The following is a 14,892-nucleotide window of genomic DNA, read 5'->3' on the forward strand; positions in this document are numbered from 1 at the left end:
CGTCAATATGCTTTAAGAAACAAATTCTAGACACTCAGTTGTGATAGGAAGGTGATCTCCATGGAAACTGTTGACTTTATATACATACATAGGGCCCTCCTTGAGACAGAAGTCAAAAGAAATGGTCAAAGCAAATGATTTTACACACATACACACACACACACAACACACACACACACATTGGTTTTCAAGGCAGGGTTTCTCCGTGTAGCCTTGGCTGTCCTGGAACTCGCTCTGTAGACCAGGCTATGATTTTATATGGTTTTATATTTTTTATGAGGAAACAGCGGAACAAAGATCTCTGGACTACAACAATAAGCTCAAGGAGAGTCACTCAGAGACACCTGGGGAAGCGTGAAGACAGTGAAAAGCAGTGCGCGTGCTCAGGTCCTTTGCAGCCGTGATGAGAAAGGCTATTGCCTTGCCCTGGTATAGGGAGACTCTGTCTCAAAGGAGTTTTATGACTGCTGCACACACGAAAAGAAAGTCAGACAGCCTTTCTGCCCCTGGTTTCTCTAATTTTTTCAGCTTAGATTCTTCAGTATGCCGTTTTGTCCCTTCTAGAGATGGCGTAGCATCATGTCCTTTAGATGTGCACACATTGAGAAAAGAGCCACAAGGTACAATGCATGTTATCATTATTTTTGTCATGTGCTATTTGAGCTCACTGAGGAGCGAGCTCAGGAAATAGCTTGCTGCCACCCTCCCTACCCAACACTTTCAGCCAAAGCATGTCTATGACAAATGTCCTTCCAGGTGCCTTGTCTTGGGGGTGGTCTGACCCCTCTAACAGGGGAGGTAGAGAACAGCCCAAGTGTAAAAAAAAATATCATGTCCTTACAAACAGCTGGAAGGTAGACCATTTCCAACAGCCGTGATTTGTTTACTCCGTGAGATAAAAGTGTTTACAATGGGGGAGAGAAGCTGGGAGCCCAGCCAAGGGAAGGTTATCAGTGGAAAGCAAGCTCAGTTGGCAGCTCCAGATGACAGCCCAGCCCACATCAGTATCTGTAGGATGTTATGAGTGCCTGATTCAGTGGTGTCCTCCCTAGCTATTGCTATTCTTTTACTTGGAAGCCTCGCTTGAAGGGACTCTCTCTCTGTGTCTAGGTCTCTCTCTGTTGGAAATTCCGGCTGATAGCCTCAACAAGGCTTCCCTGGTCAATTTCTATTGGATGTTTTGAGCACCTAATTCAATGATAGTTTGCTCTCTGTTTATCAGACTGCTACTTGTCATTTATTCTTTATTACTGTGGTTTCCTATATACTTAATAAACCCACTTGTGCCAAACTAAAAGGATGCCAAACCTAGATCATTCTCTGTTCTGAGAGACTTGGCCAGAACCTTGATAGTGGACTTTTGGCTTGAATAATTATAAGAAAATAAGTGTCTGTTGTTTGAGCTATTCAGTCTGTCATAATATATTTGATAGTCCTAGCTAGCTAATACATTAATTATATACCATATACTTATTTCCTGCTTGAATTTGCTGAAACATACTCTGTTATTCAAAACCAAACACAATAATGCACTTTTTGTGCATTGAAATACTTTCCTAACTGATATGGCTGCACTTCTACAACATTTACTGTAGACAGAAGTTTCTGTCCCACCCAGTACTACAGCCGTTAAGTCCCCAAAAAAATATAAAGGCTTATATTAATTATAAACTGTTTGGCCTTTTAGCTCAGGCTTATTATTAATGAGCTCTTACAATTTAAATTAATCCATAATTCTTGTCCATGTTTAGTCACATGACTTGGTATCTTTTCTCAGTAAATCATTCTCATCTTGCTTCCTCTATGTCTGACTGGTGACTGCCTCTCTGCCTTTCCTCTTCCCAGAATTCTCTTAGTCTGGTCACCCCACCTACACTTCCTGCCTGGATACTGGCCAATCAGCATTTTATTAACCTGATATAAATGACAAATCTTTACAGTGTACAAGAGCATTATCCCACAGCAATTTACCTTCTTAAAGATTATAGATATAAACTGGGGACACAATTTTTTTTTCAAGACAGAGTTTCTCTGTATAACAGCCCTGGCTGTCCCAGAACTAACTCTGTAGACCAGGCTTGCCTGAACTCACAGAGATCTGCCTGCTTCTGCCTCCCAAGTACTGGAATTAAAGACATGTGCTACCACCACCTGGCTTTAATTTTAAAAATGAAAAAAAAAATTTAAAAACAACTTCAAAGCAGTAGGAAGAGATAAAAACTACGAAAATCTGACAGGTGTGGGGTGTGATGCATTGAACTACTTTACACAGCTAGATCTCCCACATCCTTCTCCAGGGTCTAGCCCATTGAGTTTCCTTGACCCTCCCCACCTACTCCTTCTTCCCAAACCACCAGATTCAGCCCAGGGGCCCATCTGATTTATCTGACTGTTCTTTCCTGGGCTACAACCAATCCTAAGCTTTTGCCACAACCCACCCTACCTTCCCCGTAACCCGTAAGCCCTTCCTTGGCTACAAACAACCTTTCCACCCATTCAGATCTACCCCATATTATAGTTTGGACCAGGAAGCACATCCTGGATACAAGCCTAGTTTCCCCTGTCCACCTGACTTTATCCAACCCAAGCCATTTCCAACTTCAACGCCCAACCCACCTGGACATCTTCTCTTCTGCCTTCTGTCCATAGCAGATGTAGACATAAGAAAAGCAGTCTACATCCCCAGATCTCATTGCAAAAATACCAATATGAAAGATCAAGCCAACATTTGCTCTCTCAAACCTACCACTCCTAGGTGGTAATGTTTGCTAAAGAAAGAACAAAAAACTTGAGCACCAGATCCAAGATGGCAGCCAGCAGGAGGCTGATGAAGGAGCTTGAAGAGATCCGCAAATGTGGAATGAAAAACTTCTGTAACATCCAGGTTGATGAAGCTAATTTATTGACTTGGCAAGGGCTTATTGTTCCTGACAACCCTCCATATGACAAGGGGGCCTTCAGAATTGAAATCAACTTTCCAGCAGAGTACCCAATTAAACCACCCAAGATCACATTTAAAAACAAGATCTACCACCCTAACATTGATGAGAAGGGGCAGGTCTGTCTGCTGGTAATTAGTGCTGAAAACTGGAAGCCAGCCACCAAAACCGACCAAGTAATCCAGTCCCTCATAGCACTGGTGAACGACCCCCAGCCTGAGCACCCACTCCGGGCTGACCTAACTGAAGAATACTCTAAGGACCATAAAAAATTCTGTAAGAATGCTGAAGAGTTTACAAAGAAATATGTGGAAAAGCGACCTGTGGACTAAAATCTGCCATGAGTGATTCCAGCAAGTTTGAGCAGAGCCCCTGAGCAGCGCACTCAGATACCCCGCAAAGCAGGACTCTGTTGAAAATTGACACGTGCCACCACCTGGTGTCTGCTTGTGGCAGTTACTAACTTTCTACAGTTTTCTTAATCAAAAGTGGTCTAGGTAACCTGTAAAGAAGGATTAAAAAATTCAGATGTTCTAAAAAAACAAACAAACAAACAAAAAACCTAAGAAGAATAAATGCCTGAATGATGCCCAAGAACACACACACACACACACACACACACACACACACGGCTGATGGAAACAGAGAAATGCAAGACACTAAAGAAATTCAGAATATTTTAAGAGGTTATTTTAAAAACCTGTGCTCAATTAAGATAGAAAACCTAAAAGAAATGGATGAGTTTCTAGATTGAGCCAAACCACCGAAAATAAACCAAGAAGTCAACAACATAAATAGACTCATAAAAAATGAGAAAGCTGAAATAGTAATAAAAACTCTTCCAGCTAAAATAAATGTCCAGGGCCAGGTAAATTCACAGCAGAATTCTAACAGACTTTGAAAGCCAATCTGTCCTAAACCATTCAAAAAAGAAGAAAAAAGAAAGAAAATAAAGAAAGAAATAGAAGGAACACTCCTGTAATCCTTCGATGAAGCCAGCGTTGCTTTGATGACAAAACCAGATAAGACACAGCAAGCAAAAGCTACAGGCCCATATCCCTGATGAACAGGGGTTTAAACGTGCTCAAAAAATAGTTGCAAATAGAATATAGACAGACATTGAAAAGATTATCCACCATGACCAAATTAGCTTTTTCCCTGAGATGCAGCAATGGTTGAACATACACAAGTCAATAAATGCAATAAACCACATAAATGTACTTGAAGACAAAAAAAAAAGATCACATGATCATCTCAATAGAGGCTGAAGAAAGCTTTAACAAAATCCCAAATGCATTCATGATAAACGTCTAGAGAATACAGGATTAGAGGAAACATACCTTAACATAATAAAAGCTATCTATAAGAGAAACCCACAGACAATATCATCCTAAATGTAAAATAGCTTGAAGCAATTCTGCTGAAGTCAGGAACAAAACAGGGATGTCAAACATCCCCACTCCTTTTCAACATCATGCTTGAAATGCTAGATGGGGCAACTATGCAACAGAAGGAAATTAGGGGAATACAAATAGGAAAAGAAGTCAGATTACCCAGATTTGTAGATATAATATGATACATTAGAGATCCTGACAATTCTACCAGAAAACTTTTAGAAATGGCAAGTTCAGTGCAGCAGGAAACAGAATCAACTTCTACAAATTAATAGCTTTTCACAAACATACAGAGGAAGAGATGTGGACACACTCCCATTTATGACGGCCTCAAAGAAAATAAAAATATCTAGGAATAAACCTAACCAAGGAATTGAAAGCCAATTACAAGAAAAAAATTAAGCCTCCGAAGAAAGAGATATTAGAGAAAGACACTAGAAAATGGAAAGATATTCCATGTTCATGGAGTGAGAGAATTCATATTGTGAAAAATGTCCATGCTACCAAAAGATATTTACAGATTCAGTGCAACCCAACCAAATTCTCAATTTCATTCTTCACAGAAATAGTGGGGGAAAAAAACCTACCCTAAAATTCATGTTGAACCACAAGAGACCCTAGATAGCCCGAAAAACCCAGAGCAAAAAGAACAGTGCTGGCTGGATTACCATCCAAGGTTCCTTTCTTGATATAAATCTTTCAATTCAAGTTCTATGCTTTACACTGAGATATATTTGATACTTTGTCTTTGTTACAACTCATCCAAAATGTGAAAAATCCAACTTTATTGTTTAATAAGCAAGATAAAATTCCTACTGCCGTCCCATATTTACTTCAACATAAGCTGTTAACTGAACTCTCTAGAAGCATGGTGACTTCTTAAAACGTTCTACTTGGAGGGTAGGAAGAAAGGTGGGAACAGGGCCAGTTGAGATGGCACAAGCTACAGGAATGAGGTTAATGTTTCTCTCCAGCCAGTGGCTTTGCACCTGTTTTCCAGTGTCACTCCGAGCCCTGGACAACCATGGAAGGCCAAAGGGCTTTACTGTCTACTAGCAATTTTGCTGTAGTGCAGCCGTGGGAGAGAGTTGGTACCCGCTATGTCAAGCTCTAAGGAAATAGGGCACTGGGTTCCTATGTTGTCAGAGCAGTCTCTGAAACCCTACCTGGCATGCGGGGTTTGACCAGGTCATCAGGCCTAACTAATAAGGCTAAGTAAAGTGCAGGGGACTTCTGACCTAAGAGTGTACCCAAGTTCACCAGTGTTGACTTAATAAGAAAAGAGCAGAATACTGAATCACGTGCCCTCGAGATCATGTAAATTCTTGGGTTTTTAAAATACCATTCTCCCTCAAAATACACATATTTTTTGCATATTAGCCCTTTGGAAATTGGAACGTACCTACGACTTGCCATACATTTAATGAACAGATCTCCTTTTCCTGGGAAGATTTTAAGTCAAAGGTGTCTTTTCCTAGAGCCACACAAGTCAAGGAAACAAAGTGGCGGATTCGTCTGCACAAGCCGTGGACTGCCTGCTCGACCCTCAGAGGGAGTTAGCTCAGCTCACCTGGCAGTGTCCAGGTTCGCAGGCTACTGCAGCTGGGCACAGGAGTTCTGCAGAAGATGAAGGAGAGCAACCCAGCTCAGAGCTGAGACATAGCCCAAAGCAGTCTTAGCTCACTGCACTCTGCCGACTGGGTTCTCAGGAAATAGCAGGGTACTGAGAGCTCAGACGAGGGCTCTGAGGAGGTTGACAGAGTTCCGGGAAGGGGAGATGCACAGAGATAATGCATCTGTTCAATCAGATGACCACAAGCCAGCCTGCACTGTTGGCTTTCTATCCCTCTGCTTTGCCCAGACTAAAAGGCCTGAGACCTTGGACTTGCTTAATATCCTCCATAGGAAATGTTGCTGTCATTATAGACTCAGCCTCTGAAAGGAGGTACAATAAGAAATCAGAACATTAAAGGGACAAGTCCATCGTGTTTGTTGCTCTCTGACTTACAACCAAATGTGTTTCTAACCATCGTGTATTTCTGAGTACATTCCATGGTTAAATGTCCAAGCATCACCAAGTACTCTCTTTTTTTAAACAATCTTATTTTACATACCAATCTCAGTTCCCTCTCCCTCCCCTCCTCCTGCTCCCCCACCTCCCTCCACCCCACTCCCATCCACTCCTCAGAGAGGGTGAAGCCTCCTATGGGGGATCAACAAAGTCTGTAAAGTCCTCACTTGAGGCAGGCCCAACGCACCCCCTCCCCACAAACACACACCATATCTGAGCAAAGTACCCCTCCATAGAGAACGGGCTCTAAAAAATCATGCACTATGGATAAATATTGGTTCCACTGCTAGTGGTCCCACAAACTGACCAAGCCACACAACTGTCACCCACATTCAAAGGGCCTACTGTGGTCCTATGCAAGTTCTTCTGTTGTCAATCCAGAGTCAGTGAGCTCCCATTTGCTCAAGTCAGCTGTTTCTGTGGGTTTTACCATCAGGGTCTTGTCCCCTTTGTTTATATTATTGTACCTTCCTCTCTATGACTGGACCCCAGGACCCAAGTACTCTTATATTAACCCACCTTAGCATAAGCATTGCTTTGAATCATATCATTTATTTATCTCATTCGATTCTCACTATTCAAAAGGAACAAATTTGGATAGTTCTCCTTTTTCAGTTCACTTACTTGGAGGAAACCCTCTGATTACTTACTACATAGATAAAAAGGAAGAAACTGAAATTCTCTCTCTCTCTCTCTCTCTCTCTCTCTCTCTCTCTCTCTCTCTGTGTGTGTGTGTGTGTGTGTGTGTGTGTGTGTGTGTGTGTGTGTGTGTGGCTTGCCCTGTGTCACTCTTGGCAATAAAAGTGTTATCTGTTTTCTGGTACCTGGTCAGAAAGCCTTGCCTAAAGATAGTATGTATGCCTGGAATGACTGGTTGTCCTGGCAAAAGACCAGAATGAACCCAAGGTTAATAGTTAGTTGAAGTTTTTCCATATAAAGTTGATTATTGTCCTCTCCAGATCTGTGAAGAATTTTGATGGGATCTTGATGGGGATTGCATTGAATCTATAAATAGCCTTTGGTAGAATTGCCATTTTTACTATGTTGATCCTCCCAATCCAAGAGCAAGGGAGGTCCATCCATTTTTTGGTATCCTCTTCAATTTCTTTCTTCAATGCCTTAAAGTTCTTGTCAAATAGATCTTTCACTTCCTTGGTTAGATGTACCCCAAGATATTTTATGCTGTTTTTGGCTATTGTGAATGGTGAAGCTTCTCTGATTTCCCTCTCTGCTTCCATATCCTTTGTGTATAAGAGGGCGATACAATAAAGGATCTTCTGGAGGCATTACCATCCCTGACTTCAAACTCTATTACAGAGCTACAGTAATGAAAACAGTGTGGTACTGGCATAAAAACAGAGAAGTCGACCAATGGAATCGTATAGAAGACCCGGATTTTATCCCACAAACCTATGAACACCTGATTTTCGATAAAGGAGCTAAAAGTATAAAATGGAAGAAAGAAAGCATCTTCAACAAATGGTGCTGGCACAACTGGATGTCATCTTGTAGAAGAATGAAAATAGACCCTTATCTATCACCGTGCACAAAACTCAAGTCCAAATGGATTAAAGACCTCAATATCAGCCCGAACACACTGAACCTGATAGAAGAGAAAGTGGGAAGTACCCTACAGGAGCTGGGCACAGGAGATCGCTTCCTATGTATAACCCCAGAAGCACAGACATTAAGGGCAACATTGAATAAATGGGACCTACTTAAACTGAGAAGCTTCTGTAAAGCAAAGGACATAGTCAATAAGACACAAAGGCAACCTACTGATTGGGAGAAGATCTTCACCAACCCCACAACAGACAAAGGTCTGATCTCCAAAATATATAAAGAACTCAAGAAACTAGACTTTAAAATGCTAATTAACCCAATTAAAAAATGGGGCACTGAACTGAACAGAGAATTCTCAGCAGAGGAAGTTCAAATGGCCAAAAGACACTTAAAGTCGTGCTCAACTTCCTTAGCAATCAGGGAAATGCAAATCAAAACAACTTTGAGATATCATCTTACACCTGTCAGAATGGCTAAAGTCAAAAACACCAAGGATAACCTTTGCTGGAGAGGCTGTGGAGGAACGGGTACCCTCATCCATTGCTGGTGGGAATGCCATCTTGTGCAACCACTGTGGAAGTCAGTGTTTCGGTTTCTCAGGAAATTCGGGATCAACTTACCCCTGGACCCAGCAATACCACTCCTGGGAATATACCCAAGAGATGCTCTATCATATGACAAAAGCATTTGTTCAACTATGTTCATAGCAGTATTAATTGTAATAGCCAGAACCTGGAAACAACCTAGATGCCCTTCAATGGAAGAATGGATGAAGAAAGTATGGAATATATACACGCTAGAGTACTACGCTGCGGTAAAAAACGATGACTTCTCGAATTTTGCATGCAAATGGATGGAAATAGAAAACACTATCCTGAGTGAGGTGTCCCAGACCCAAAAAGATGAACATGGGATGTACTCGCTCATAATTGGTTTCTAGCCATAAATTAGGGCCACAGAGTCTACAATAGGTGAACCTAAAGAAGCTAAGTAAGAAGGTGAACCCAAGGAAAAACATATAGTTATCCTCTTGGCTAAGGGAAGTAGACCCAATTGCCGGGGAGAAAATTAGGATCTTGGGGGTGGGGTGGGATGGGGGTAAGGGGAGATGGGGAGAGAAAAGGTAGAAGGGAAGGAGGGGGGATTTGGGGAATCAGGAGAATTGGGATATAGGAAAGGTGGATAGGGGAGCACGGAACCACAATTCTTAGTTAAGGGAACCACTTTAGGGTGAGCAAGAGATTTGACCCCAGAGGGGCTCCCAAGTGCCCAACATGAGGTGCCCAGTTAGTTCCTTGGGTAGCTGAGGATTGGGAACCTGAAATGACCCTATCCGAGAGCAATACTGACGAATATCTTGCATATCATCATAGAACCTTCATCTGGTGATGGATGGAGACAGAAACAGAGACCCACACTGGAGCACTGGACTGAGCTCCCAAGGTCCCAATGAGGAGCAGAAGGAGGGAGAACATGAGCAAAGAAGTCGGGACCACGAGGCGTGCACCCACCCACTGAGACAGTGGAGCTGATCTACTGGGAGCTCACCAAGGCCAGCTGGACTGTGACCGAAAAAGCATGGGATAAAACCGGACTCTCTGAACATGGCGAACAATGAGGGCTGATGAGACGCCAAGGACAATGGCACGGGGTTTTGATCCTACTTAATGTGCTGGCTTTGTGGAAGCCTAGCCAGTTTGGATGTTCACCTTCCTAGATATGGACGGAGGGGGGAGGACCTAGGACTTACCACAGGGCAGGGAACCTAGACTGCTCTGTGGACTGGAGAGGGAGGGGGAGAGGAGTGGGGGGAGGGGTAGAAGGGTGGGAGGAGGGGGAGAAGGGTGGGAGGAGGGGGAGGGAAATGGGAGGCTGGGAGGAGGTGGAAACTTGTTTTTTGTCTATGTTTTTTTTTCTTCTTTTCTTAATAAAAAAAATTATTAAAAAAAAAATAGTTAGTTGAAGGATCAAAGGGAGAAGCAGACTTGTTCGTCCTGAACTCCTGGTCCTTGGTCTCCCTCCTGGGTAGGGTATGTGACATGGAATATGACTTTCAGCCACATCACGAGGCTGGTGGTAAGAGGGCAGAAGTCTTCACTCTAGTATCTCTTGATCTTCTGGGAGATACTTTTAATTTTCATCCACACAAGACTGTGTCCCAAACCAGAAGGGTTTTGCCTAATTCATCATGCTCCTGAGCCACACAATGGAACCCCTGACAAGCAGAACATTGTAGAGTGAAAAGGAAGGGACACCGTGAGTGCTCATGAATTGCAAATACCTCATCATTAAAGGATGCTGCCCTGCTTGGGACCATCTGCTTGATATGCTAAGGTCCAGGACCTCGGGCTAGCAACATCTGCTGCTTTAATCATTTTACCTCTTAATTAAAGCACAGGCGAAGGGAAGTCAAGCATAGTTGTGACCCTGGACATATCACAGTTTGGTCCTATAGATCGGAGATCGCATCCGCCTTGGTTGGGCATAAGTGAGAATACACAGGTGTGCTGCTCACCCAACACATGTGCTCCCCACTGAGATAAAGCAAATAGGGGTTCCTGAATCCCCTCCCGGTGATGTGATGGGCCATTTTGAAGACATTTGGTTTTGCAGTTTCATTGATCCTCCACTGATGCCCCCTTCCTGATGGTTAAGCTCTTGTGCCCTGAGGCAGGTTGGTCAAGCAGTTAATGATCTATAAGTAAACACTTTAGGGCACAGGGGAGATGCTTTTGAAAAGAACCCCACTGCTAATCCTTTTGTACTGCAAAGAGCCCTTTTGTAATGGACACAGACACCCTTTAATTGAACTGTTTGGTAAATTCTAATTTTCATTCCAGTTTTCGAAGATATTATCAAAGTGGCAATGTATGGAAATGTGTACTCAATGTGTAAACAGCAAACACTAAGTAAACAGTAGGCGACATTATTATTTGTTCATTCACAATGCACCTACATTACTTTGATCACAGATCACTTTTAAAGCTGATCCAACCATTCTGGGTTTGTGGCACCTATTCATTGTTGGAGATTCTCTGAGAGGACCGGGTTTGGAAAGAGAGAAATGGGGATTTCCGGATTAGGAGGAGTGAACTGAAGGTTCCTACCACATGCTCCACACATGTATAATGGCACATGCGTGTGCACATACATACACAGATACTTTTAAAGGTAATGAGTTGCATGAGTTCTAATTGATCTTAATAATAACAACCCAGAGCCAGATATCAGGGTAGATGCTGAAAGATCAGAGAGACAACAGAGCAAGCCACACCCAACTCTCACCTTGCTAAGTCCTCAGCCAAAAAAGGGCTGAGCTCCTGTCTTCTCCCATCTTATATTCCTTTCCTACCCAGCCATATCACTTTCAGTCTGTCTCTACAGACCTCCAGACCTCTATGGTTAACTAGTGGTTAGCTCTGCCCTCTGATCTTCAGGCAAGCTTTATTTGTTAGAGCACAAACAAAATATCACCACAATAGCTATATACAATATATACAGGCAACAAATACATCCAATTCTAGTCCATTAGCAAATGACAAATTTAGAGAAAATACTCCACATCTATCCTGCCTTGATGAGTCCAAGGGTTGTGCCTAATTCACTTTCTATTCTAATTTGCATTAACAAAACTATTTTTTAATCTCTCTCAACCTTATACACTTTACACCTCATAGTGATTTTCTTTTCTGAATCTGGTAACAAGGAAAACTATAACTATAAAATTATAAACTCCATCAGAGACCCGAGAAGCATCAAACCTGTAGTCATATTAGGTATGTTTGAAGGTCAAACAGAGATATATTTAGATAGACATATCATCTTCAAACACTTAGAGATCTGCAGAATATGGCATTTAATGTTTTAATAACATAAGTTCTTTTTATGACAATAAAATATGTGTGCTCCTGGCAGCACCAATCTGCTTCAGAGAAGATGATGGGCATTGAATAAACTCCATATAGGGTTTACTTTTTTGTGGTAAAAGTAAGCCACTGGACAAGAAAGTGCCCTTGCCTCAACTGCTGACAGTATGCTGTCCAAACTGGACAAGCAGGACACAAAGGAAAGAACTGCTGAACTTTGCCAAGACAAGAAGGGACAATCTCCTGCTTCACAGAAAAGTCTGTCAGATATGCTAGGCCTCTGTGCTGAAGATGGACGCCCCAAAATCACAGAGGAAACTTGGGTGACTGTCTAGGCAGCCAGCTGTTTCTGTCATATCTCACATTCTTTGGAAGTTGCTTGCTTGCACTTCCTACTTACCCAGGTAATATTATTTCTTTCTTGAGTCTCTGATGGAGTTGAAGACTTTATACTTACAGTTTTCCTTATTACCAGATTCAGAAAAGAAAATCACTAAGAGGTATAAAGGTTGAGAGACATTAAAAGATAGTTTTGTTAATGCAAAGTAGAATAGAAAGTGAATTAGGTACAACCTTTGGACTCATCAAGGCAGGATAGATATGGAGTATTGTCTCTAAATTTGTCATTTGCTAATGGACTAGACATTGCTGATGTATTTGTTGCCTGTATATATTGTATATAGTTATTGTACTTATTGTATATGCTTTTCTTATATTACTTATAAGCTTCTTTTTTATTTTATACAAAAAAAGGGAGGTGATATTTTATTTGTGTTCTAACAAATACAGCTCGCCTGAAGATCAGTGGAGCTAGCCATTCTACAGAGGTATGGAATGTACAGACAGACAGGAAGTGATAAGGCTGGGTGGAGAGCGGAATATAAGGGGGGGAGGAGACAGGAGCTCAGCCCTTTTATGGCTGAGGAGTTAGCAAGGTGAGAGTTGGCTGTGGCTTGCTCCATTATCTCTCTGATCTTTCAGCATCTACCCTGATATCTGGCTCAGGGTTTTTATTATTAAGACAAATTAAAAATGCATGCAATGGTAATGTCATTATTATTATTTATTTGTTATATTACAAACAAAACATCAATACACATATGAGCAAAGGTCATTAATTTTCAATTCCCAGCGCAGATACAGAGGTATTCCATGTTATTTTTTTTATTCCTTCCCTGAATCAGAAGCAATTGGCAACCCCAGGCAAGCATAGTCAATCTAATAAGACAGCTGATTAGAAGCTCCCACTGCACCCACATGAGCAAGTGGGGAGACTGGCATTCTTCCCTGCTGGGCTCAGATAGGTCTGCCCAACCCAGAGGCTTTATAATGATGGTATCCTTCTGCCAACCTCAACCTGAGGCTCCTCCTCCATTGAGAAACCTCAATCAAACCAAAGTGCAAAAGGGGACCCCCACAATAAGCACATGGTTAGGCAGTGTTCTTTGTCTCTATGAGTAGAAATCCCACTTAGAGACAGCAGGAGATCCAGCCACCTCCTCAACAGCAGTAGCAGGCACCAGTGACTGCAACATAGACATCAAATAAACAGCAAACCAAAGTAGCACTGCAGGCCTGTGAAAATTAAATAGTTATTGGAGTCACAGCCTACAGAACAGGTTAGGATCTACATGTTGGATCTGAATGTCGTAGTGTTCTATTGCTATGAAGAAACATAGCAACTCTTACTAAGGAAAACATTTAATTGGGACTGGCTTACAGTTTCAGAGGTTTAGTCCATTTTCATCACGGTGGGAAACATGGAGGTACGTAGGCAGATATGGTGCTGGAGAAGGAGCCAAGAGTTCTATATCTGGATCAGCAGGCAGCAAGAAAAGAGAGTGACTCTGGGCCCAACTTAAGTTCTGAAATTTCAAAGCCCACCCCCGGTGACCCACACCTCCTAATAGTTTCACTCTTTGGGATTATGGAGGCCATTTTCATTCAAACCACCACACTGAACAATGGAGCAGTCTACTCAAATTTTTACAAATTTGACCTGTAACTTAATAGCCAGCATAGATAGCTAGGTTAGCAATAGAAAATGTCTTGTCATACCAACAACCAGAAAAACCTGGTTGATAAGTGAGAGATGATTGATACTAATGGAAAGATAAATCAAAGGCTAGAATTATCTGACATTGGTTTTAAAACAATCACCATGATAATCTTTCAACAAGAATGTTTGGAACATTTATGAAACAAGACTGTTTCAAGATTCTTGTTAATAAGTGAAATAGGACTGGGAATTGGTTCAACAGTAAAAAGCAATATTGCTCTTAAGAGGACCCAAATTTGATTCCTAGTACCCACACTGGGAAGCACATAATCTGTAACTCCAGCTCTAGGGGATCAACACCCTCTTCTGACCTCTACAGGCACCTGCTCTGACATATCCCCAGCCACATATACACATACACATATATACACAATAAAATCATTCTAAAATCTCAAATATAATACCTTATTAAATAATTATCTCATGAATCAACATATCATTAAATAATACAAATATTAAGAAAAGAATAAGTGGAAATTGTGGAACCAAGGCATGCAACATCAGAGACAGCAGATAAACACTGCACTTCAGGACAAAGTGACATAACTCATTCAACATAATCACCAGCAAGGAAGGGTGCTAAAATTAAAATGCAGACAAGCAGAGATTCAGAGAGCTGTGAATAATCTGGGAAAAAAATCCAATATCCGCCCCAGTAGGAGCCTAAAAGGAAAAAAGAAAGAAAAGATTAAAACCCTACTTGAAGAAATAAGAAAACTCTTCAAAATGAAAAGCACACAGATTCAACCATCTAAATTAATCTCAAGTAGACTAATCTCCCCCCAAAAAAATCTATACTAAGAAACGTTTACCTGAAATTCTTCATAACTAAAATCTAGAGAGCAACCAGAGATCGAAAGAACTAACCACAGTAGAAATCCCACAAGAATTACAGCTGACTTCCCTTCTGAGGCAATTCAGGACAGGGAATACTGTGAGTATTATTCACATGCTGGAAGATTACTGTCACCCACAAAGTCTGTATCTGGTAAAAAAACAA

At 41.6% G+C, this 14,892-nt stretch overlaps 1 protein-coding gene across 2 annotated transcripts; it reads left to right on the forward strand.

Annotated features, from left to right (window-relative positions):
* The first annotated feature begins 2,806 nt into the window (after positions 1-2,806).
* Positions 2,807-3,271, forward strand: LOC121457160 (ubiquitin-conjugating enzyme E2 L3-like). 2 transcript variants are annotated; one of them, XM_041665899.1, is made up of 2 exons: positions 2,807-2,833; positions 2,930-3,271. In XM_041665899.1, exons 1-2 carry the CDS (start codon positions 2,807-2,809, stop codon positions 3,269-3,271), a joined length of 369 nt encoding a protein of 122 aa, XP_041521833.1. The 2 variants fall into 2 exon arrangements, with proteins under 2 accessions (XP_041521833.1, XP_041521832.1); XM_041665898.1 differs by having other exon boundaries at positions 2,807-3,271.
* Positions 3,272-14,892: the final 11,621 nt, after the last annotated feature.

Source organism: Microtus oregoni, unplaced genomic scaffold (assembly GCF_018167655.1).
Source record: "Microtus oregoni isolate MIOR12 unplaced genomic scaffold, Mior012 000015F_ref0000493, whole genome shotgun sequence".
NCBI lineage: Eukaryota > Metazoa > Chordata > Mammalia > Rodentia > Cricetidae > Microtus > Microtus oregoni.